The sequence below is a fragment of the Anomalospiza imberbis genome, chromosome 4, assembly GCF_031753505.1.
Source record: "Anomalospiza imberbis isolate Cuckoo-Finch-1a 21T00152 chromosome 4, ASM3175350v1, whole genome shotgun sequence".
NCBI lineage: Eukaryota > Metazoa > Chordata > Aves > Passeriformes > Viduidae > Anomalospiza > Anomalospiza imberbis.
Genome location: NC_089684.1, coordinates 52,190,301 through 52,215,722, shown reverse-complemented (window position 1 = coordinate 52,215,722; position 25,422 = coordinate 52,190,301). Strand labels below are relative to the sequence as shown.

Below are 25,422 nucleotides of genomic sequence, written 5' to 3'. Positions count from 1 at the left end.
AAAATGAGCAGAGTGCAGCCCTTGAGCCCCAAGCTCAAGGTCACACATGTGCTGTGCAGCCCCTCACCCAGATCCCTGCAGCAGCATTCCCAAAGCCTGGGACAATCTCCCCAGGATAACTGAAGGACAAGATAACTGAGATAAAATACACTCCTCATGAAGGACTTGAGAGTCATTCTGCGTGGTTCATCAGGTACCTGATGAGGGAACGTTCAGGACCAGCTCATACACTGTCCAATTTACCCACTCACTCCTGCTATTTGCCATTCCAGCTGTACTGCTGGCCTCCTAAATGGATTTTTTTCCCAGCTAGAATAGTTGACTATACCATTTGTTAACTATCAGAGTAACAAAAAGAATGCCAGATATAAATTGCAGTGTTCTTTTACAGGTTTTTTTACCCCACCACCCGTTTGGATTAAGAAAGTGCCCACCAGAGCTACTGGGAGTCATGCCCTCAGTTTTGATGACCCATGGGATTTATGCACTCAGAAAGACACAGCCAGTGAATTGATGGGGTCACAGGATGGTGTGGCTGAAGGTCTATTAAAATTTATGTCTAAAAGTGCATTTATTTAAAAAGTAGCCACTGGCACAACTTGCAGATATAGCAGGCAAGCAAGATTTAACCCCTGCAGGGATAAATGTTAAGTCTTCTGGAGGAAAGCTGCATCAAAACTATGTAGCATCTAAAATGGAAAACAGGACTAACACATAGATAGCAAAAAGCAGATATTGTTGCCCTGACCCACCAGAGAAAGGAAGGGATTTTGTATAACCTGTACTGGGCTAAACTTGCTATTAACTTAAAGTGTACAGTGACCCAAAGGGAGAGCATTTTCTTTGTCCCACAGTCATTTAGTGCTACCAAAGAATGGCTGCTAGATTTTGTCAGACATAAATCCCTGCTTTATAAGGGGATGTATGGATCTGTAGGGAGGCAGTAGCTCTAGAGTACAACTCTGTGAATGATTCTGCAAAATGGAAGCATGCACTTATTTTATAGGCATGTGTAATTGGATTAAAATTTCTGTTTGATTTTCTATAAAGGGCATGAAAAAAAATATTTTAGAACCAGAGTCTCAGTGGCGAAGTGTGTGTTATGTTTTACACTGGAGAAATACATTAAAACCTTGTTCTGTGTGACTCTTCAGTTGGTACAAGAAATGTCCTCAAATACAGAATACAACAGAGCCAAGCCCACCAGCCTTACACCCAGATGGAAACTCCTAATTCTGTCTGCCTGTAGGTTTTTATACTTACCAATATTGCAATACTTCCCTGTATAATTTTCTTTGCAATCACATACTATTTTCCCAGTGGAGGCAACCATCTTGCACTCTCCACCATTCATGCAAGGATCATGAACACAACCTACAAGAAAACACAAGCAATGATCAAACCAAAGGTACAAATTATTCAAGAGAATCAGTCCATTTTAACTTACTCTAGTGCATCTCCTCTGTGCATATGCATTTGGGAGAAGTTTTTCCTTTTTTGTTTATGTCAGACCTACACTTGTGATAAATTAAAGAAAAGGCAACTCAACTGATTTCTGCCCACTAAGATCTGTCTCAGTGTTTTCACTGCTATTGGATAATGTCAGCTATTGAAAGATATTATCAATGAACAATAGGTAAAATGGGGGTGGTGATTATTATTACTAGTGGAGATGGTATTAACATTTCTTTCTCTACAGAAGGTTCTGCCAATTCCAGACCTGCCTCTGAGCTCTATTAGAATTTATAATAACATATCTAGTAGGGAGCTCAGTTAAATATTTAAGATCTGTGATTGGGAAGTATTAAGTCCTATCAAATTTCCCAACTATCACATGGACTCTCAACATCCTAGAAAGCCGCTGACTCTCCATACTTTAGTTTCTTTAGGTTTTAGGTGGGAATAAAAGGACCTACATATTTCAAAGGACTTTTATGAAACTTATTTGTACTATGACTTACTTGTGAATCTGGGCAGGATAAAAGTTAGCCAGACTGAATAACAGAATAGCCATATCAGAGCACATATATAGGTGAGGTGCATGGTTTGCTTCCCAACATCTCTCCTCCAAATGAAAGGTGCTGTGCTGGCTTCTTCAGATGGGTGACAACCCAAAGTGCATATCCTGTGCTGGCTGGCCAGTGTGTGTTGGGCTCCTGGCAACCCCTTATAAAAAGATGAGGCTTCACAATGTAAGCATCACCCCTGCCAGGAATGGGCTAAAAATCATGGGGACTCTGGAGCCAATGCAGGCCTTATGGGATCTTGGAGGCAGGTAAAATTTACATGCTGGTTGTTCAAGAATGGGATGGACTTGGGAAGAAACAGAGAGGCAAAACAGCAATATGAAGTGATTGTTGCTGTGCAGGGTGTGCCTCTCAGGCAGGTTATAGTTTTGGAGAAAAAACTTTACCACTTCTACTATATTACCACTTCTACTATAAACCTGTTGTATATTCTTACATGCTGCAGATCAGAGTTTCATCCCTCTCAAAGAAAACACTGAGGTGTGTCCCTAAAATTCATCATAATGCATAAAGTTGCTTCCTCAAATAAGGATGGACACATTGAAGGTATTTCCTGTGTCAGTATAACAGCTCACTCTTGGAAAGGAAAGCTAAAATATTGTCATTTAGAGAGGGTACATGAGCTGCAAGGGCAGCATTAGGGTGTGCAACACCACTCAGGCTTTGATAAGCTCGCTGTCCTTTACCCCCACTCTATGCAGACCTACAGCTGTGGTACAAAATAGTGCCTTACTTTTATGTTCCACACGCCCACACTCCATCTGGCCGTTCACACACTTGCACTGCTCCACTGCTCCTTGTTGGACTCTTGACCAGCTCGCACCCACATCAAAGAATTCGTAGAGACTGTTGTCAAAACATTTCTCTGAAATGAAGTTTTACAAACAGCACAAGCTTTCAGATGTTATTTCTTGCAAAAAATGGCACCACAATCTCTATTATCATTCCCTGCTCATCCCTTTTTTCCTGTTGAGCAGATCCATGTTTGTTGACAGTTCTCAAGCTATCCAGTCTCCATAGTATGGAGGCACTGAGCCAGTAGAGCAGCAGCTCCAGGAACTTCAAGACACAGGTGGCTTTCTCCCTAAAGCCCTGTGAGCAGGACAGCATCACTGTAGCCAGTATGTGCATGTACATAAGGGATAAGGCATCACCTGAAATTCTGCTGCTTTTTCATGTCTCTGTGCATTGCCTATCAGATATTAGTAATTTCCAAACATGTAAGGGATATTTAAATCTTGAAAAGAGCAAAGGAAGGGGAGGAGCCTTTTTTTGTTTCCCATGCTCAGAGCATACTTGGATTTATAATTGCACAGTCAAGCTACTTTCAGTTGTCCTGTCAGGAATGTATTGTCTGTCACAACCATTTGGAAATCCACCTACACAAACATTCATGCTGCAGTGGTCTCTCCCATCACAACAACACTACCTTTTCATTAAGCAAACATTAATGAGCTCTACTTACTATTCATATTTCATGTTGCAGCACTCGTGGTAGAAGATACTTACTCAGCTGACAGTCCTCGCCTGTGAATTCCTCAGGACAGGTACAGTGGTACATCTTGTGGCTGTGAGTGAGAGAACAGGTCCCTCCATTTTGGCAGGGGTCGTCTGCACAGTGATCTAGAGAGGCTACATAAGAAGTTGTTGTTAATAAGTATGGTGTATGTCATGCTTTGTCCTTTTGGCTCCATGAACCGTTTTGGTTCAATGCTCAGTGGGTTTAATACCATCTACTAACATAAAACAAAGTTTGTCCAACCAATTGACAGTGGGTTTGTTTCCAGCTGTAAACAGCTGGAAACGTATTTATCCAGCTTTTAAAAACCATGTGGTAGGTCACTGAGCTGAACCTTCATCCCCAGACTAAGCTGTCTGAAGGGGCTAGGTCCAGGCACACCCGAAGTCCCCAGAGCTGGCACGGTGGTGAGGAAGAAGAGGGGACAGGTGCCCACAAGATGGAGCTGTGCCTTTACACTGGGGAGGGAGGAAGGCTGCGGCGCTGCCGCTGCCCGGCCTCTGCCCTGCAGCCTTCGCATTGCGACATCCACCACAGGGATCGCGCATCTCTTTCAAACTGCACAAAGGACAGCCCTCGACACAAGCATTTGCTATGGGATTTTGGATTATGTCTAAAACTAATGGACAGCTGGAACCCAGGGAAAATTATAAAGCAAACCACAAAGCACACTGAGCTGGGGTGACTTTATGATGATGTTTGTAGCCCCATTTACACATCCAAGTAAATTGCACCACGAAAGATGAAAACTAGACCAGTCTAGCATATCTACATTTACTGGGGAATTTTCTGAATGATGGGAAAATGTGGTGGGAGAGGAGGTAGGTGCCAGGACAACTCCTGCAATAAAAGTTTTACTTGGCAATGTACAGTGTAAAAAGTAGTAAGAGTCTTGCTGGTCAGGCAGTGTTTCTGATTTCAGGCAGTGCCAAGGGATGTATCTCCCCTGCAGTTAACCAACAGAATGTTTACACCTTCTCCAGAGCTGGCCCAACAGCTTGTCTGCATTCAAATCTTCCTTTTTAATGTTAGTCAAACTCTGCTACGCCATCTCCAGGGTTACTCAATCCAGGGACTTCTTCAGCTAGACAGTGTGTCCTGAGCATGAGATGCAACACGTAGAGGCACAGGCACACGTGAACAGGGCTGAGATGAAGCACAAAGGGTGCATCCTGAAGTTTGCTACAGCACTGTAAATCTGAGGTTCCCGTGCAGGGATCAAAATATTTACTTCAGAAGAGAGTGATGTAATTCCTATCAGATAGCAGGTCTGGGTGTATTCACTGGTAGTTTCAATCCAGGATAACATCAAGGGAAAGCAAGTGAAGTCAGTGACATTCCTACTCTTCCTGCTGTTGATAGTTATGAAACTTCTAGTGCCGTAATGTTTCCTCAAAGGAAAATCCTGTATTTCCTATTCCCATTACATCCAAACCATGACCTGATCTCCAAGTCATCTTCTGCTGTAACAAATGCTCAAGAAATTTTTTGTACCCTTGTTAAATATGCAAAAAGCACTTCCACTCATTCATTTCTTTCTCAATCTGTCCCTCACTACATCCCACCCACCACTCCAGTCTGACCTTCCAGGCATGTTCTGTGTTGTTCCACATCTTTCCTGGAATCCAGGAACAACTTCTGTTCATAAGCAGATGGACATATCTCAGTTCCCAGTGGGGAATCCTGCCCACTATTAACTATCCGTTAAGTGGGGAGTGCCAAGTCCACACTTTCTCAGCACTGGCTGAATCACCCTCACAGGTAAAACACTCCATGCTTGCTAGCTCTCATCTTGACTGCAGCCTCACCTCTCTGAGTCTCTGCTGATTGAGCAGTAGCCTTGTCTCACCTTTCTGCCCATACTTCCCAACAAAAACTTTCTGTTTCTGACACCCATCTTCCTCAGAGTTCCTCCTGGGATGATGCCTCGTCCTCTTGCCTGCACAGCCCACATCACTCTACTACTTCTTTCCTTATCAGTCCAGAGGGATCTTAAAAATACTGTCTGGCAAATTTCTCCCCCATGTTTGGGTCTCCCTGGGGTTTTGGCTACTTGTCCAAGATTTCCAGACATTCAGAGAAGCAGTCCTTCCAGAGTGCCCAAAATCTGGAAGTCCCACCTGTAGGGGCATTTCCCATCTCTGGATATTTGTACATATATGTGAGCTATTCATACAGAGCCCAGCTGGCCCATGTGTATGCAGTACTAACAGCTATGTATGCTTCACTTCACCCTAGAGCTAAAGGCTTCTTAGTTAAACTTCCCCTTGAATTTGACAGATGTATTTTTCTGGATCAAAGCTTCCAGTGCTTGCTTACCATTGATTTGTAAGCACCTCCAATGTTTTGAAGTTGACTTGTCACATACATGTGGTATTCTTGGTCTGGAGAGAGTTTGCTTCAACCTTTGCTCTAAAGAAGCTTTTTCTCCAAGCCAATGGATACCCTGCTCACCAACCTCTTATGGCCAAAGGATACTCTCTCCCTGAAATTCCATTTTTTCTTGTTTTTCAAGAAAAAACACCTCAAGATTTAATACTTCCGAGGATTAAAAAAAAAAAAAAAAAAAAAAAGTATTCTTTTATACACTTTAAAGGTCAGCATTTTTCAGTTTGACTGCTTAGTTCTTCCACAGTAGGCAAACTTCTTTTGCTCCAAATTCCCTTCATCCATTATGCTGCTTTTCCTTTCAACCTCATCATAGGCTTGTTCACTTTTAGCTCTGGTTAATGATCTGTTAAGCATTTCCCAAATCCAAAAACGAGCTTGCTGCTTTAAAAACAAACAAACAAACAAACAAACCACCTAAGTAGACTTATGTTTATTAATAAAATAACAGCCCAAAACCTTTCATTTGGTTTTTTTTCAAATTCTAAATGCTTTCAGAAATAAAGGGGCTATCTTTTATTTTGCAACAGCCAGTGGTGATCTTCTCCAGCTACCCCATCCTTTTTTCTCTTTCCTTTCCTACATATATAACTCTTTTTATTTTTTATTTTATTTTAAGGTCTGGGAAGCCACTGATGAATAATTAAGTGCAGCCCTCATAACCTGACTCTTGTAAGCATGAACTGCCCGTAACATCTATGTTCATGTCTGGCACACTAGCATTACAAAGTTGTATACATTGCTGCTTGTTCTGGGGCTAGGTCACTGGCCTCTGATCTACAGTTAATCTGTTTTAAAGGCAGGCTGGAAAATAATTTAAAGTAGTTATGTTTAAAAAGGTGATGCTGCGCACTGCTTAATTTTAAACTGTCAGCGTGATTCAGCTAATTTGGCTTTTCAAGTGCTCTGGTAGATTGCAATCAGCTTGGCAGTAAGACTCCTGACACTGTGGAGAACTCCCTGAAAGGGGTTGGTGGAAAAAGCCCTTCATTTGAAAGTGGGAAGTGAATATCTAAGGCTATTGGTCATATCCTGCAGATTAAATGTGTCTCATTTGAAAACAGTGAGATGGCAAAAAGAGAGGAACGTGAACAGAATTAGACACAGATCCAAAAAGAGCCTCAGGGGCATCAAGTTCAACCAGTGTAACACCCGATTTTTCAAGCTGGTCTGTGGCTGTATGAAATGAGAATTTACACACACACACACACACACACACACACACACACACACACACACATATATATATATATATATATATATATATTCATTATAAAATGGGATTCGCCAGCATCCAGCTCATGGAGCCAGGGTTACAGAGATAAGCAAAAGCCAGTCACTGAGGGAATGCTGAGGACAGGAATGCATATTCCCAGGTGTCAATTAAAGTGACTTTTATACATAAAGCTGACTTTGCCACAGACCTTGACTTCCCCTTTTAGACAGACTTTCGCAATGAGGTAATTGTAGCACTGGAGTGTGGTGACCACATGAAGCCACAGAGCTGTTCAGCCAAGTAATCCTTTCATTACCCCTCAGGACTCCTGCAATGAACATGTCTGGCCACTTGTCTTCTCTGACACAACACAAAGCTCAAGGAAGTCTGGGTTTGAGATCTGCTCCTTCCCATGAGATCTCAAGAAAGGAAAGCTGGAAGTGATGGCTGTGTGTTATACAGGGTGTCAAACATTTCTGTGCCTTCTAAAAAAATTAACTGGCCAGACAGAAAATGAAGCTGTGTAAATTAAGGGAAAGCCAAAAGGCACATCCAAGCCATGAGGGAGGAGAAGATGATCGCCTTTGTGTTTGGCTCCAGCAGGGGTTTAGATTTCCATGCTAGCATTACCATAATTTCTCTCCATGGCTTCAAGTTAGTCAACAGAGAGTGAATTAAAGACTGTGTGATATTCATAATGCTATGGCTCTGCAGCGTCACAAAGAGATTATGGAAACAGCTGATGTGAAGGCTTGCTTCAAAATAAATACACAAATAGAAGCTGAACTGAAGGCACTGTCCCTCCTTCCTGCAGGTGGCAAAGTAGGAGCCAGGTACCTGGAGCAACTCAGCAATGGCTTGCCTTACCTGAGTGGTCTCTGTGCAGCAAAGCACAGTGTCCCCAGCTCCTGTCCCGGTCAAAGTTATGTGTTGTTGAACACCTGAAAAGAATCAAAAGTGCAGCTTAGTGCATCTTTAAGCAACCTGGATGTCTGCACTGAAACTACAGGGCTTTCACACTCTGGTGACCTGGAAATTCATGCTTGTTTTTTTTTTCTAATTAGCATCAGTTGCATTCAAATTCTCTTAAGAGCAGAGGAAAAAATAAGCTTTCTTTTGTTAAAGTTGCTCTGCTCCACTTGTCTCATATTAAAAACATATTAAAAATAAGATGTAAATGCAGGACCTGGGATTTTCAATGAATCCTTCAGAAAAACCCAACATTCCTCCTATTTCTGGCATTAGAACACGAAAAACAGAAATAAAAAACAAAACCAAAGCAAAGAAATTATGTCTTCTCTACTTACTACAAAACAAGCAAAACAGGACCCAGCCCATTTTTAATGCCTGACAGTTACTGTAATAATCTGTGGAGGCAGGAGACTGTCCACAAAGGGACTTTTCCCTGACTTTCAGTGACAAGCACATTTCACCCTTTTCAGACTCAGTTCCTTTAAAGCATTCTTATTTTGGAACTTGCAAGATGAAATGAGGAAATAACTGACACGGTGGTGATTTCCAAAGGCACAGATAAGACCTCTCCTTTTTTGAGAGCAGGGGACTGAGTCCTGCACACCCTCACTGGTGGTCTGTTATCTCAGTGTGTTATCTCAGGCTCAGAGCACTCCAAACAGCACAGAGCTGCTATTCCTCTTTTGCAGGAGTAGATTTGGAGGCTTCCCTGAGGACACACAGGGAGCTTGTGACTGAACTGAGGCTGTACCTTGGAGGTCCATGTCCTGTCCCAGTGCACCATCCACCAAAACATCCTCCCTAGCCAGTTATGATGCAGAATAATAGATGTCAGCTACATGACATTAGAAGACACTGGAGTTTATTTAATATGCCTGATGATCTATTTCCATTATGCATGGTTTTATCATTCCTTGAGCAGTTTTGTGATCAAATTTTTCACCCTAGGATGTCACAAGTTAGATTGAAATTTTATTGTAGCACATGCCTATATTTTAACTGCCTTATTTTCCTTCTTAATTAGATGATGGTATTTAAACTTTAATTAGATGTGGTATTTAAAATGCATAATTCCTATGGAGCATCTGAATAGGCCGTGTATATTAAGTTTGGTGACCTCAGTTATATAAGGTACACTAAAAGAGGTGCTTGGTAGTCTGGTGCAAATTAACATGGCACATAATTAAAGAGGCTGTTTTCTCACAGGAATTAAGGCTGATGCAACTACTGGGAGCTGATGGAAATTCCTCAGAGATCCTCCTGTGGGAAGTGGATTGTGCTTTCTTTAAAGGGTGGTCTATTATGCACAAGAATGAAGATGAGAAATGAGTTAAAAGTGTCCTCAGCACTGCTTGTGTCACTGTTCAGCAGCAGCCAAGTTCTAAGCAAAGAGGAATCTCAGGTTTTTAATATTAAAAGATCTTTTGTTGTCAGAGACCCTGACAGAGGCTTCTTCTACCAGCTCTCCACAAACCACTGGTCCTCCCACTTGATGCTCTCCACAGCCAGTCCCTCCCTATCACCTTGCAGAGACTACAATGAGGTCGGTCCTCCCTTGTGATGCCAAGCTGCCTCCTTGGAGCCAAGCTTCTTGCACAGTAATAGAATCCTTTTGTATTTTCCACCACAGATCTCAGTCTCTGTGAGAATCTCAGCTCATCCTCAAAGCTATTTCACTTGTCTCCCTCCTTTTCTTTCAAAAATGTTTTGTCTGATTAGAGGCTTACCAAAAATGAAATGGTGACATTTCAGTTTTCTGGGATGTTACCTCCAGCAGCCAAACCAACCCAGTGGCCTTATTATTTCTTTATGCTATTTGCAACTGCACCCACACTCAATATTTATGGGATAGCAAATATGCTTGTCATATAAAATTGCTAACATGAAAGTGAAAACATAAGGACAGAGATACTGAACTAATTATATCAGCAAAGTCCCCTACAAGGGATTGATTTAAATAACATTTTAAATCCATACATGGTAAACAGCATGGGAATAGACAAACAAAAGATGAGGCCTAACTGGCAGGATCAATGGAAAGTAGGCTGGTTTTCCCTCTAGGAGCATAGGGAGCCCTAACCATGGGATGTTTGGAGAACCAGCAAAGCCCCAGACCTGAGGCAGACAGGTGTAAGGAAAGAGCTTTGTCATCACAACTGGTGTTGTCACTATGTTTGAGACTTGAAGGTTGCCTGAGACTTTTTTAGGTGTTGCCCTGACCATAAGACATGGCTTGACAGACTTTGCCTGACAACACCAGACCAACCACTACCAGCTCCAGGAAAATTCAGAACCTGATGCTTGGCATCTCCCAGCTCAGCCCACAGGTACTTCTCCTTTCCAGGACAGTCATAAACTCCCCATCCTGTAATCCAGCTTGCCAAAAAGCTGTCCTCTGCACTGTTTTCAGTCTGTGGCCAACATAGCAAAAGTTATCTTCTTGTTTCCGAGGAAGATGATAAGATCATGTCCTTCCTACACAGAACCAAACTCACCCTTGCACAGGGGCCCTGCCCATCCAGAACTGAAGCACAGGATAAGGCTTCTGCAGGGCATGAGTCAACACCTTCCAATTTATAGCCAAAATCTCGGGCAAGGTCTGCTCCTGCCATTCCCCTAGAGCAGAATCTGAGGAACCCCTCCCACACTGGAACACAGGGACAGGGTGCTGGCAGCTTCCCTGCAGCCAGCAGGTCCAGTTCAGACCACCCTCCCCTTTTGCTCTCACGAGTGTTCACTACACCCCCATTCTGTCTGTCCCTACACTGCTTTGTCTTTCTGGAGGTACCAATGAAACTCAGAAGCAGTTCCAGCTAATTTTTTTTCTCCTCAGCACAAGAGGAAAATTTACACCATGTCTTTAGCAAGATATATAAGACTTAGTAATAGGCCACTAAATGGAAATTTATCTGTGAAAACAGATTATAATTAAGGGAAAAGGCAATATAGGATGCTGTTTAAGGAAGTCTGTTATTTAAATAGTGCGATTATTTTGTCTTCTTTCCTGTATTTTCAATAAATATTTATAAAGATACAGCTTGTTTGTTGCTCTCAAACAAAGTAGGGAGAGCTTTCTGTGGTCAGGAGCAGATTTATGCTGAAACACAGTATCTGTGTCATTTGTAGTATGAGAAAACATAAATCTAAAGCAAATTTGAGTGGGGTTTAGCCTGCACTGTAAAGTCCTGCCTGTAGTCCTGACCCAAAGTATGATTTGAAGTCTGAGGACATGAACTTAAATGCTTAAGTCAGTGCTCTCCTGGTCGGGTTTCCTGGAATTCATCCCTGAAGAAGCAGTTTGGGCCCAGCCTCCCATGGTCCCTTACTAGCAGCTTGCAGGAGGCAGGAGGGAAGGGCACAAGCCTTGCCCTGACCTGGAGCCTACCAGGTCCCCTGGGATCAGTTATTCAGTGCAAGTCCAGCCTGGGTTAGTGCCAAGTCACACAAAAAGTGCACAGAGCAGGTTTCCCAACTGCTATTCAGGGCCTTTTCCTGGCATCTCTGTGCCTGAAGTCACACATTAAGTTGCTTTTAGCTTATGAGTGATGAGCAAACACTGGTCAGAAGGTCACCCACAGGGTGAAATGATCTGTCAAATCCAAATAACTCCAGCTGTCCTCCTCCTTGTCTCCCTGCTTGTAAATGGCTTTTAAAAAGTCAGAAGCATAAGAGCAAGTTGTTCCAGGTCAGCTCTAAAGTGTGCTCTAACCTTGGACGCCATCCATTGACAGGTTTTTCCATTTCTGTCGCCTAACTGGCTAAAAACAAATACACAGTGTCATGTATTAACTGGATCCCTCTTAAGCATTGCATGAAATTAAGTGTGTACTAAGGTCCAACTCTTTGTGGCTACAGTTCATCAAAGACAGGATTCAAACAGGTAAATTATTCCAGTTCTCTTTCTTTAGTTAAGATAGTCTCAAATTCTTGTTTCCTGGAGGCTTTTATTAGCTGGGTTGTATCAGTGGATATTGGGGAAATTCTGAAGTGGTTTCCTAGCCTGAAGCTCAGTGTCTGTTTGTGTAAGCAGGTTTGTTTTGTGTTGTTTACATTACACCAGCACTTACACTTGAAACAGATGTGTCATCAGAAAGACACCAACAGATCATGAAAAAATTAGACAGTCCAGTATAAAAAATGAGACTTCTGCCCTTCCTGGGCAAGTAAAATAAACTCTAAAATATTATCTCCACCCTGAAAGCAGGCAAGTGTTTGCCTTTCACATGGCTCATCTGGGCATAATTTTCACATTATTAGCACCCACATATTCTCCGCTTTCTTGCCTTTGATTTCAGTCAATATATGCCTACCATATGAGTTTGTCTGCAAAGTTTATCCTTTTTATTGGGTGCTTTAATTCTGTAGGGTTCCCACCTGACTGCTCCTACCCCAAAAATGGATCATGAATACTTCTAACAGCTTCTGCAAAAGTAAAAGAGTAACCTTTGCCCAAAAGAAGGAGACCTGGCCTTAAACACAGGAATAAATCATTAACCAACAAACAGGAGTAATACCTCACTTCTTAGTACTGCACTGTCCAAGGGGTTCTGGTGCCAGTCTGAATAGAAATTAGAGACATGGAGGTGGGGAGAAAACAGCTTTCCTCAAAAATCAGATGGTCTCTGCTGCAGTACAAGTACAGCCAGCACAAATCAACAGTCCCTTAACCAGTCGTCCTCTCTTGCAGGTGTCTGTCTCTCCTTTCTCCCTCAGCAGAGGGTCTCTTCCAGGTTGTTCTATCAGTCCTGCATTTTCTGTACAAGCTCTTGTCCCTATTGTCACTTCCAATAGGCAGGGCAGCAAGGAAACATTTCTGCATTTCCTGAGCCTCCTGTGGCCGTGGAAACTCAGTGCCAGGGCTCCCTCTCTCCTGAGCACGTCCTGACCCGAGGGCCATGGCTATCAGCAGCAGAACTGCACCTTGGGCACAGCATCCAGCTCATGCTAATCACTCCAAAAGCAAGATTAAAGCACTAAAAGGATGACATTTCATTTGAATGCTATTTTCATTTATGAGCAATGTCAACTCACCATTTCTTTCTGGAAAATGAATTTGATAAACATGTGTGATAAAACCTTCCACCAAACCGGAAAGGAAATTTGCATAAATGTCCATCCTCTGTAAACACTGAAATACAAATATAAAAAACTCATAATGCAGCTGAAAACCAACCCACAAATTAAATTATATACTATTATATGAAATTATGAAGATAGATATCTGCAAGTTTTTCAACTGTACTCTGGACTCTGTGTCTCTGCAGTGTCTAGTGCATAAGAAGAAGCTTAAAATCTTACATAATGACTGAATCAACAAAGATTAATGGACTCTGCAGTGGAACAAAGATCTCAGATCATTTCAGTTCAAAATATACTGCCATTTCTGGTACAGCAAATGCCAATTATATTCATTAATTGCAATTATAATTTCTAATTATGTAGTATTGTAATTGCATATTAAAATAATTTCTGAAGTTGTATCCTTTCAGGCTCTATATCACATTGTAATATCTGTTTAAAACAATTAAGGGACCAGACAGTACAAACTGAAATAGTCAGGAGGAAGAAGGTTTTAAAGGTTGGGGGTAGAGAGAGAATTTTGATCATACCACCTTCCCTTTGGGATAAGCAGATTCCTTACAAGTGGGGAGAAACTGATGAGACCAGTGTCTAAAAAGGGCAAGTTTTATATTTGCCACATCAGTGATGGCAATCTAAGGAAGGGTGGTGGGAGTTTAAGGAAGGCTAGTGGGAGTCTATCAGAAAAAAATCCTTCAAAATTAGTCTTAATAATGAGAGAGGCTGAAGACAAAAAAGACAATTAAAAACTGTCAGAGCTTATTTAACCATTAAACTAAAAGGAATCTGTTTTGAAATCCCAAAGTCTTAATGGGAAGCCAACCACTGCCGTAAGAGAGAAATGGGGCATTCAACCAAACTGGCAGCACAGCACATTTCCATTTCTCAGAGACAATGTATGACTGCTCCTTGTCCTGAGCTTACCCCTCCCATGATGGCTGGGGCTCCTGCACACTCTTACAATATCTGTTAACTCCCATTAGCCCAGACATCTCAAAGAGCTGCTGAGGTCAGTTATTGCCATTATAGAAAAAATAGCTTATCCCTGTGGTCCAACCCCTTCTTAACCAGTTGGAATTATGGTCACTCCATCTGCCCTAACTGCCTCCTTCTCTAGGAACGTGAAATAGCCACTGCCATCCCCTCTGCCATCCCCTTGTCAATCCCAGTTTTCATTCTCTGAAATAATTAAGCAAATGTTCTGATAGCAACTTTCTCTGTCTGATACCTCCCAGTACAAGCAGGCAGGAGAGTTGTGAAAATACATCCCCATTCAGAAGATATATTGCATCCCAAAGGCCACTGAAGACTGTTATAACCTATAAAGCCCAAAGGCTCAATGCATGTAATCTTCAATAACAAAAGCACAGGAAAATAAAAGCTTTAAAAACGGAAACTGCAACGCTGTCCCAGAGCCAGGATATCTGATCATTGAGGTGACACTAGAACAAATGCAACCCAGAAAGCTGCATGCAACTTAAACCCTTCTCCCACAGAGAGATCAAGGGCCAGAGTAGAAACTGAACCTGTACATACAAAGAGTTAATGTGCTTGAAAGTTACAGGGCAGCTGCAGCTCTGATTAAAGGTTGTTGCACATCTTCAGCCACACCACCTTGTGAAATAATATAAAGCCATGCCAGCTCAGACAACTAAAATCCCATCAGCACCTTCCCATTAATCTGCACCTGAAGGAAAATTACCTGAGATTCCTGAGCTAATCTCAAATTCCCCTTTAAACAGAAATTAATATTGGCATAACCATCCTATAATCCTTATTCATGTTGAAACAAAGACAGGCTTCCTACCAGCTTGCACAGCACAGATACAGACAGACAGACCGTTCTTACAGTCAATAAACCTATTGGATTTGACTTGGTACCTTGTGGGCGAGTGAACCCATGCCTTGAGCTTCTTCCTGCCCCAGATTTGTAGTGCTACAAAGAGAAAAAGAGAATGTGGATTGGAGACACAAATTCACTCTGGGAACCATACTGCTGGTAAAAACTTACTTTCCAGGGTGCCCTGAACTTGTGTTTCTCCCAGTGCTTCTGAGAAAATCTTATTATTTGCTTTTGATTTTTGATGGGGCACAGTCTGGTGAAAGAGGGTAGATACACGCTGACTTTTGAAAGTGCCAGCTAAACCAGGAAAACCCAGCACAACACAACAAAGGCCAAAGCTCTGTTCCATTTTATCTTTCTATTGCCAAGGGACACATCTCCTATTTCTCTCAGCAGGAAGAATACATGCATTCTGGGGCCGGTTCACAGTTACAAATAATATCCCAACATTTGCCTCTTCCTGCTATTTAACTGTATCCCCCCAGGGCATTAGTTACAAAAGCAACTTCTAACTTTATTTGGGTTTGCCAATCAGCAAGCAAAGAGCACTAGGCTGAGCTGATTTTAAGCCATGGGAAATAATAAAAAGAGAATAATACACATAAAGTGCTGCTGCCACCAAAGGTGCTGGCAATGGAACTATAGCAAAAAAAAAAAAAAAAAGTCACAAAAGCAGTCAAAGAAGCACACATCATGAACGTAGAACTGGACAGGGAACATAAAAAGTGAGGGTTAAGAAAAAGCTGTTGCTAAGATATATAGAGAAGGCTTGAGCAGTTCTGAGGAAAGAAGAGTTTTTGCACTCTACACAGACTCTGCCACCACCAAGCAAGGGCTTCAGCCAGCATCTTTACCTTGAACATGAGCATTCCTCTCTGCTCCCTCATGTAATATCTGAGGGCATACTTTTGTAATTCGCTGAGATAGTTAGGATTTTAACACCATCCAAGTATATCTGAGCTAGTTTTAACCCAGCTAGAGAAATAAGGCTGATCCATAAGGCCACAATGCTGACCATAAGGCAGCAATGAACTAATTACCCTGCTAGTCCATGGTAGATACCAGCCTATGATGAGGTTTAAGCAAACTAGCAAATTCAGACCATCACAGCCTGCTCAGCAGCGTTTCATGTGCTTGGCAGACATACCCCCAAAAAAGACACAAGATGCATGATGCAAAAACACCAAGGGGTTTGGCATGGAAACAAGGAGAAGTCTAAATAGAAGATAGCCACCTAAGCTGGCCTGTTCAGTTACCAGACGGCAGTAATATCTGGCAGTGGAGCACTCTCCCTCCATGCTACTGCACGTACCTGCTTGTGTCAACACATTTCTGAGATATATTTTTAAAGGATTTCAATTTTTGTCGTCCTTCTTCCCCTCCCATTCCTCCTCCACAGCAAGGCATGGATGTAAGCAATTGCTTTAAACTGAGAAAGCTGTGGTACCAGCTATCCCACAGTCCCCCCACTAAGAGAGCACTGCTGTCAGCCTTCATCTGGCTAATACCTTTTGTGGTCCCTTTGAATCTCTCTTTCTCTGGGTCTGTTCAGTGGCTTCACTCATCCAGCCCCAAGGCAACCAGGCATCAGGCAGCTGATCCACCACTCGGAGAGAGAAGAGTCACTTACCATCCTTGCACAGTCACTGCTCAGACTCAGAGCCAAGACAACAGTGAGAGGAGCACAGACTTTCATCCTTGCTCTCCTCTCATGAAGGTTTTGCTTGGCAGGGGAAAAGTTCCAGGGCTGGGCTGAAGCAGGAGGGTGAATCAGGAGCAAGCTCTCACAAGGGACTGTGATTTACTTGACTTTAAGGTATTTTAGTTTTCTAAGTAAGGAGAGCTGTTATCATTGTTAATCATTAATGTTTTTGTGAGTATAAGGGAATGCCCCACAGGGAGAGACTCTCGCTAAACAACCAGGAGTGAAGAGTTTACAAAGTGCCTGACCCTTGGAGATGGTCCCTGGTGTAATCAGCAAGCACTGAAGGGCAACTCCAGAGAAGCTGATCCAGTGGTGCTTATAACTAGGAACTAGATTTATCATCTGGACATTTCCCTTCTTTCTCTTCAGGTGTGGGAATTCTGGGTTCCGACATTCAGGAGCTAATTAAAAGCATGATATAGCAACAACAAGGAGCTCCAAGCAAGCCCACTCAGGAGATGGCATTACATTGCAAAATATGGAGCAGATCAATGCCAATACCAAGGATTACTCATTAACAGATGGTTACCTGCCCAGCCGTGACTTGTAACAGCAGCCATCCAGCAACAGACTGGGAAAGTTCAAAAGAAAGAAAATACACATTACTCTGATAACACTTTTTGTATACCAAAAAGCTCCCTTCTGCCACCAACTGAGCAAAGCCATCCCTGTCTTGAGAGTGCCTGTATGAGATAGCTGCACTGCAGAATCACTTCTCATACAGATGCAGAGGGCATTGCTAAAACTGAGATTTCACCAGAGCAATCTATTTCAGCCCCACCTTGCCCCACAACCAAAATCCACAGGTTTGGCTGGAACAACGGTGTCTGTGCTCGAGGCTTTTGCCATGTCCTGTCAATCAGGGACCACACCTCCTCACACCCAAAATCCCCAGAGCCAGAACAACACAAAGAACACCATAGTCCTTGCTTAAGTTGTGTGCTGCCCTTTGAAGTTCCACCAGCACAGCTATGGAAGGGATATGATTCTTTCTAATTTTTTTGTCCCAACAAAGCCATGGAAGTAGGTCCCGGTGGTGAAGCAGAGCTATCCCCACACAATTTTGGCATGATGGTTTATCATGCTGCGGGGAATTGACACACTGCTCTGTCTTTCATCACACTAATAACTCCTCTTAGTTCAACTAGGCCTAGATAGGTTTATGGACTAAACTTTGCTACTGTGAGCAAGGCTTGGAACAGCAGGAAGCAGGCAAAGTTGGAATTTCCTTCCCAAAATCCAGCAAACAGACAGAAGAAAAATCTTTGCCTCTGTGCATTGATTGTTGCCAAAGACTTGAAGTGAATAAAGCTTCAGAATAGATCTGTCTTATTTTTTCACTCATTTCAAACCTGGAAATAGGATGTACAGACAGTGTGATCTTCCTGAGAACACCTAGCAAAGCTGAAGCATAGATTTCCACTTCCTTTCCTCATTCTTCAGTCTGGCCATCAGGTTTCAAATCAATAATGCCTATTCAATGGCTTGTAGACATCTGCTTACCATCCAGGTTACTGAAATTTTGCAAAGAAAGGGAGGAAAAAAAGCCATTACCTGCTATTCCACTCAAGAGTTCCCAAAAGTTTTGTAGAAAGGGAGGAGCAGGGGAGTGAGGAGAGGAGGAAGATACTTCTTTAAGGCTGTGGAAATACTGTCTTCCACCCACTTACAGAATAAAAATCATCCACTTCCAGGACCAGAAACACTGTGTTTCTGTGGTGACAAATGTGTGTTGCATGGAAGCATTTTTCCATGCCTAAAAGTAACAGAGAGGAAAAGCAAGAATGAAATCTACTTGTCAGTGTGTCTATTCCCAGTTGTTGCAGTTCATTTTGTAGATCTCCACCAAGAGCTGCAGTGTGTCCTTCTGGGGACTCACAATTCCAAGCTTTTAGCTCAAACTGATTCTTTTACATGACAACAGGAATAAACACCATCAGGAGCCGCATCAGCTGATAGGATGGTGCTGGCACAAAGTAAAAGGAAAAGTCATCAAAGCCAGGAGTTGCAAAAGCTGCCAGAGAAGCCCCACCATAAAATGGGAATTATCCCTGAGTAAGGTCTGAACAGTGATTTCAGGGTTCAGATGGATCTGAATCACTAAAATCCCCAAGTGCTCCATGTACTGCCTACCTTTGTTCAGCAGAGAGGTGTCTGAACAGGTCTTAGAGCCATAGCAAAAAGGCAGGATTTGAGGTGTGGGTTTTTGGTAAATTATGTTAAATTATCATCTTTCAGCTATTTATAAACAGAAGAAACTTTGTCTGCCTCTTTCAAGCATTTTGTAGAATTGTTAAAATGTTTGGGGGTTTTTTTGAGAAATATTTTATCTTATTGGCAGGAAACTGGTCAGAAAACTAGACTCAGTTTTGATACTGAATTCTTATAAACTTCACAGGGCTTTGGGCATTTGGGAGTTCATAGGTGCAGAGTATGATCTATGCCAAAACCATCATCCCATGGGTCAGGCTGATGAGCCTGCAGAGCTGCTCTCCACCACCTTCTCAAGTTTATTCACCTGTGACTCACTATTTCCAGCTTAGTGATGGAAACTTTGTATACAGGGAAATAAGAATCAGGTGTCTATGAAGCCAATAACAACAACAAGAAAAATAACAAAGCTATAGAAACAATCCATATGGAATTCAAGATAAATTCCCTGACATTAGGTTTTAGACTTCATCTAGTCCCCATTTCAAATGAGGCTCTGTAAAATACTAAATGGCTATAAATATATGTGTGTATATATATGCATAAATATAAATAAGGGAGAGAAAATCTGTACAAATGAGCTAGAAGAAAACCTGGCTTCAGAGTGATAGAATATCTGGCAGCTGTAAGGTCTGGAGCATTGCAACTCATCCCACCAGTGAGATTCCAGCTAGAGTCTGGCTCTTGTTTTCAAAGAAAATTCAATTTTCCTTTTAAGAAAGGCACATTCTGATTCTTAATTTTGCTGTACATAATTTTGAACATTTCCTGCAGAACAGAGAACCCAAATGTATTTGAAGCCATATTCTGCTACTACTAAAGACAATTAAAAGTTTCAAAATAAGACGAGGAATTCTTTTTCATGTTTGTAGACTGTAATCCTTCTGTATCAAAGGCTGAAATCCATTAGTTTCAGAAGTTGTTCTCTTTATATTGACATCATGGGAAAAAGAAAAGTCAAATAAACACACAATAAATGAGGAGAAAGAGACAGAAGTCTTGTTGCAGTAGTATAACAGATAATGAAAATGCTGCCTCATACATTGCCTTTTCCTCATTTCCCACACTGCAATGTTTTTTATTACTTTAAATTTAAAAATAAGTAATAAAAGCTCAGACTGAGCCCAGCCTTTGAACTACTTAATAATAATGAAGCAATATTAACAATTACCCTAAATCATTAAATATCTGCAAAACGTAAATTAACTGAGTCAGCCATCAATATGAAATAATAAAATTGCAGAGGGTTTTTTCATCAATTAGTTGACTAGACATAAGTGGAAAAGACAAGTCTAGACACACACACACACACACACACACACACACACACACAAGCATCCATTTGCATTCATTCCTCTGTACCAGCTGCCAAGGTAGTGAGAGGGCTGTCTGGTGACTGCACATTCATGTGTTCTCCATTTTTATATTATTTTCTGACCATTGTAAATGTTTCTGAGAAAACTTCCACTCAACTACTGCAAAACTGAAAAAAATCAACAAACTTTTCTCATGACTGATTCCCCCTGTATTTTTGCAAATTTCTGAGCTTTTTCATAGTGATAAAGTAAACCGAAATAATGGAGTAGTCTTGTCCCCTGAGATGATCTTATTTCATGGCGTTAGTTGACATTATTGCTACAAAGCCCAGACCCAGCTTCCTGGATATGGAGACAGTTGCAGGAGCATTGTTGGCACAAGGAACTAGTGCAGGATCCAAAGCTTCTGCAAGTGTGCTCTGTCCAAGACCTTTGTACAACCTGATGAGTATATGTGAACAGGAAGCAATTAGAACTATTTCTGGCATTAAAAATACAACTTTTGATTTATCTTTCAGGAATGTGTAGGATGCAAGTAATCACATGTGGCAATTCTGCTCCTGGTGTACTAACAAGGGACTCAGTGCTAACATAAGACTGATGTACAAACCCAACCAACTCCCTTCTTTTTCCTCTGGGGGACCTGCAAACTACACTAGAGACCTTGTTGTCCCTGCCAGATGGGATTTCCTTCATCTCTGCTGCTTGATATCATTCCCATCATCCTGGGAGCCATTACCAAAACTCACAACAACTGAGTTTGAGTCTCTGATAATTAGTGAATATTCAAATCACCAGAACTGAGGTCAACACTCATGGGCTAAAAGCATAGTGACTTTTTTTTAATAAATAAGGCAACACAGCAGCACTGTGGGTGCATGAAGAACCCTTCCTCTTCTCTCCTTCAAACTCCTCAGCTGTCCCCACACGGCAGGACACAGATCACACCTGTCTCAGCAAATGGTGCAACCTCAGTCTTGTCACTCACACCCAAAACCAGCATCTTCACCACTGGGTGACAAGTGAGCCTCCACCTTCTCTTATGTCTTCTGGAGTGGTGCCTTGAGAAAAGCCATTGTGTTTCTTTTGCTAAAGCAAAGACAGAAAGCTAAAATAATTTTGCTTGTTTGCTTATTTCAGCAAGAAAAAAGAAAACAAACTGGACAGTTGAGTTATTTTTATGGGCCTTAAACACTGTAAAATCCAGCTACATTACAACCATGAACATCTCTGTGTGTCATTCCCCTTGTTTCCCTGGGAGCTTCAGAAACCCAAGGAGAAAAAACTGACATGGTTTTGGCTCTCAGGAAGAACTGGAGCCCCAGTCTGTCCTCTTCTGCACCAGAATTTGCTGTCCCCAAACTGGGGATAATCTCTGCCAAACAAATTCTTTTACAAATGCCCCTCCCCACTCCTCGAGGCAGCAAGGCTGTGAAAAGCACAGCTGCCAGAGTGCTGTCTGCAGAGCAGCTGGGATCCAGCAAGCATGGATTGGGTGCTGCAGCAGTTAGCAGATAATCCTGGGAGAGAAAGATATGCCTTCAGCCAAATGTTTACTCCTCCTCACTCCCCTCACCTCCCACGCTCCCCCAGAATCTCTAGCAGCTCTCCTGGCTTCCCTCACCCACGAGCTCACAGCTCTGGGGTTTTCTGCACTGATTTCCTTTCTCTTCTCTCCAGGGACTGAAGCAGTTCTCAGATCTAGCATGCTATTTCTTTCATCTCACTCACTCCTCACTCTCATTCCCCCTGACATGTTGGCTGTGGATGTCCCATCCTGGCCCATGACCTTTGCCAGCAGCAGAGGGAATGCCATCCCTCCGTGCACAGGATGGTCTCAGGGTGTTATTGGGTATTCCTGCTGCCACTGCCTTCTGCAGGGCTTGGGACCTCCTCTGGCAGCTCTTCAGGCCTTCACCTTTCCATCACATCTCTGCATGGAGATGGATCTACTCCTGGGTGTTCTCCACGGGGTTCCTCCAGCTGGCCTTGGCATGTTTCTGTTTAAACCCCCCACCCTGGTGTTTATCTGACACTGCCGCCCTCTTATCTCCCTGCTGCCCCTCAGCCATGACCTCTTTGATCTTGCTGTGCACTAGCACCTTCTCTTCCCACACTAGCGTGCCTGCCCTCAGAGCTGCAAGTATCGGACTTGTGAGTCCCTCTCCAGCCAAAGGGTGCTGTATTCGCCTGGTGCCCAGGGCAGTGCTGCACAGCCTGTCCTCACTGCCTGCACCCCACAGGAGCGGGCACAGGACCCTCCAGAGCCCAGCACCCTGCGCCACTCTTGTAATGGCTTCAGGTGTGCTTCTCTGTGAGACCTCAGTTTTGGCCAGGTACAGCCACTGCAGTTGCATCTACATATTGCAGGTACATCTTTTTAATGCCTTTGCCTGCAGCTGTGCTTATGGATTTTTTTTTTTTTTAATGCATCCAAAAAGCTTTAGTTCTGCTATGAAAAGAACAAACCCTATTAATATAGCAATGGAAGAGTTGGGCTTCAGCTGCAGAAACAAAACCAAGCTGTGCTTTTACACTGCTAATCACACAAATCTGTGAGTGATTTAAAGCCCTGCTACAATCCACAATGTGCAGAACCTTAATTTGTTCGTCCCAGACCCAGATCTAAACAAGCTTTTAGAAGTCCATTTCAGGATAACACTTAGTTCTGTTACACCCAGATGTCATGATTTATCTAAAATAAATGCCTGCAGCCAGTCTAGGGTGTGTTTGCATGAAGAGACTCTTCCTCCTACTGTATGAATAAGAGTGGAAAGCAGGTAACTGTATTTTTCAAGGACTTTGGTATAAACCTTTGCTGATAACCCTGGCTGAAACAGTAGGCCCATATACAGAGGCGTGTGGGGTTTTTTTTAGCTGTGTACTCACTGAAAACTGACAAGAAGAGGTGTGGAGGCACCCACCTTCCACCGATGCCAACACATTTAGGTAACTTGAGCACAGGCTGATTTGCAATTGTTAGGCAAGTACATTTTTAGCTGTGCTCAGATTCCTGCAATTCCACCCACTTTCCTCATTAGCATATTAGACGCCCCCATGGCATACTTTAAAATGGTCTATAAGTCAGGCATGTGTGAGGGAAGTGGCTCCACTTGTGCAGCTGAAGGCAGCTGAAGTCTTCCCTTTTGAAGGGGAAAGAGCACTAACAAGGAAGGGACAACTTCATGGGAAGGATGCCAGCCCCACAGCCTGCCTTGACTTTGGGGTGATTTCCTATGGTAGGATGGAGAGCAGAGTTCACAAATAATGCTCCAATTATTCTGATTGCAGGCCTAATAGTATCCTATATGGAAACCTATATACATATACATGTGTGTATACATATATATATACACCTACATTTTCTGTATGCTTTTGATCTCTCTCTGTGTGTGTGTGTGTGTGTATACACATATATATCTGTGTGTGTGTGTGTGTTTGTGTGTGTATAAACCAGATGTTTTTTCTGCTCTGCAAGTAACTCCTATGCCAAGGGGTGAAGAGCCAGCTGGCACCAGCTGATCAGCCTTTTGGCCACGGTGACCAGGGGAAGCCAGACAAAGAGGTGCCCTCTGCTAAACCTGTGCCCTGTGCAGGGAGTGCTTCCATCCCACAGGGTCACTGAGGCAGCTGCCCAGGGCCAGCGGGGCTGCTTGGATACTGCATTTTTCAATACCATTGTAAGGATGCTCATCCTAGATTTGTCCATTTGTTTTTCTAGCACAGTGTTTGCCTCGGCTTTCCCTGGGGTTTTTGCATCCCAAATCTAGTGGCAAATCTGTAAGGGACTCTTCAAGCTTCTCTCTTCAGTCTCCCTGATGCCAGGGTCTTGTTCCTATGCAGGAAAAGGACCCTTGGATCTTAGTCCCATGCCCTGAGATATATTTGGGAGAGCTGGTGATGTATCAGGTAGGCAGAGAGAAAAGGCTGCCTCCTGGAGGGAGGGACACAGTGTTCCATACCAGGGCTGCCCCCTCACTGCATACAAAAACCCCACTACCAATGCCTCTGTTATCTCCCTCTGCTCTTGACAGTCCACGGTCTCATCCTGCTGGGGACGGATGCACATTTTTTTCACCAAATCAATAGGGATCCTGTCCCTGGCAAAACTCCAGAGCCATTTTTCCTGCACTCCTAAAGGTAAGGCAGGCAGAGATGCCCCAGGAAGAACCTGGGTTCCCTTCTGGTGAGCAGCCCTCTCCCCACTGCACAAATCCTGACTTCAGAAGTGATTGTGTACAACTAAGCCTCCAGACAGGCTTAGGCTAAAGATTTCACAACATGGTCAATATCCCTGCTGTATTTCCTTCTCACTCTTTTTTCCCCCTCATTTTCCTGTACTTCCAGTGCCACTCCTTGTAATTGCTGCAGAAATGTAATTGCTGCTCTGTGTAATTGCTGCTGAAACAATCTGAGCTGTCATTGACTTACATTGTTCACAGATCAGGAGGAACTGGCAGATGAGAGTCACCCCACCTAGCTTCAGGGGCCTCCTGCATATGTATTTACATCTGAGACAGGTATCAAGGCTCACAGATTAGGCAGTGGAGACCTTGAAAATATAGAAGTGTTAAATTTAAGGTATGAGTCACCTGTACAAAAGCATGTTTCAGCTCAAGGATGAAATAAATCATTCTTTATATACATGGAATGTATTAAACAAACAATTCTTTATATCCACAGACAGTATTAATTACATCCCTAACAAATACATAAAGTAACACCTGTGTTTAGGATACAAAGGCACCTTTGGAGTAGACACCTAAAGTTAGGCAAGATCCCAACTGGGTTCTCCTAAAAGAGAAATCACGTCTTTCCTATCAGCTCTGCTAAGTGTACTTTGAACTAAACTGGACTTTCTTTTGCAAACAGGAGGCCAAATCCTGTTGACTACAGAGTGTCAAGCAAGCAAAATTACCTCTTAGGACATCACAGAGTGGGTGTTTTAATGGTACAAGCTGATGTCATTGCAGTGAATGGCAGCAGAATCTCATACATCTGCATCAGTCCTTTCTCACAAGAGCATGAAACAAACAGGCAAGATGCAATGGGAGAAGCAGCTTTTTCCAGGAGATGGAGGCAGTGCAAGACCCGTAGAGCCTCACCATCCAGCACCTTCCCACAGGAGATGAACATCTGCCTCCCT

At 42.8% G+C, this 25,422-nt stretch overlaps 1 protein-coding gene and 1 long non-coding RNA gene across 4 annotated transcripts in view; both read right to left on the bottom strand.

Annotated features, from left to right (window-relative positions):
• Positions 1-16,866, bottom strand: part of HGFAC (HGF activator) — a 40,635-nt gene extending 23,769 nt beyond the window's left edge. Inside the window, exons 1-8 of one of the 3 annotated variants that reach the window (XM_068188571.1) lie at positions 16,675-16,866; positions 15,083-15,137; positions 13,154-13,250; positions 8,018-8,091; positions 7,087-7,110; positions 3,537-3,659; positions 2,761-2,892; positions 1,264-1,374 (exon numbers count right to left, since the gene is read on the bottom strand). In XM_068188571.1, coding sequence (XP_068044672.1) covers positions 1,264-1,374; positions 2,761-2,892; positions 3,537-3,659; positions 7,087-7,110; positions 8,018-8,091; positions 13,154-13,250; positions 15,083-15,137; positions 16,675-16,740 — 682 coding nt within the window. In that variant the 5' untranslated portion in view covers positions 16,741-16,866. The remainder of the gene's footprint in view (positions 1-1,263; positions 1,375-2,760; positions 2,893-3,536; positions 3,660-7,086; positions 7,111-8,017; positions 8,092-13,153; positions 13,251-15,082; positions 15,138-16,674) is intronic. The other 2 variants (XM_068188569.1, XM_068188572.1) reach the window with 2 other exon arrangements.
• Positions 16,867-17,744: 878 nt separating this feature from the next.
• On the bottom strand, positions 17,745-25,166 carry LOC137472975 (uncharacterized). Its single transcript, XR_010998536.1, has 3 exons — positions 25,001-25,166; positions 24,708-24,828; positions 17,745-18,505 (listed from the first exon to the last, which is right to left on the bottom strand). It is a non-coding gene; the product is annotated as an uncharacterized lncRNA (long non-coding RNA).
• Between the last annotated feature and the right edge of the window lie 256 nt (positions 25,167-25,422).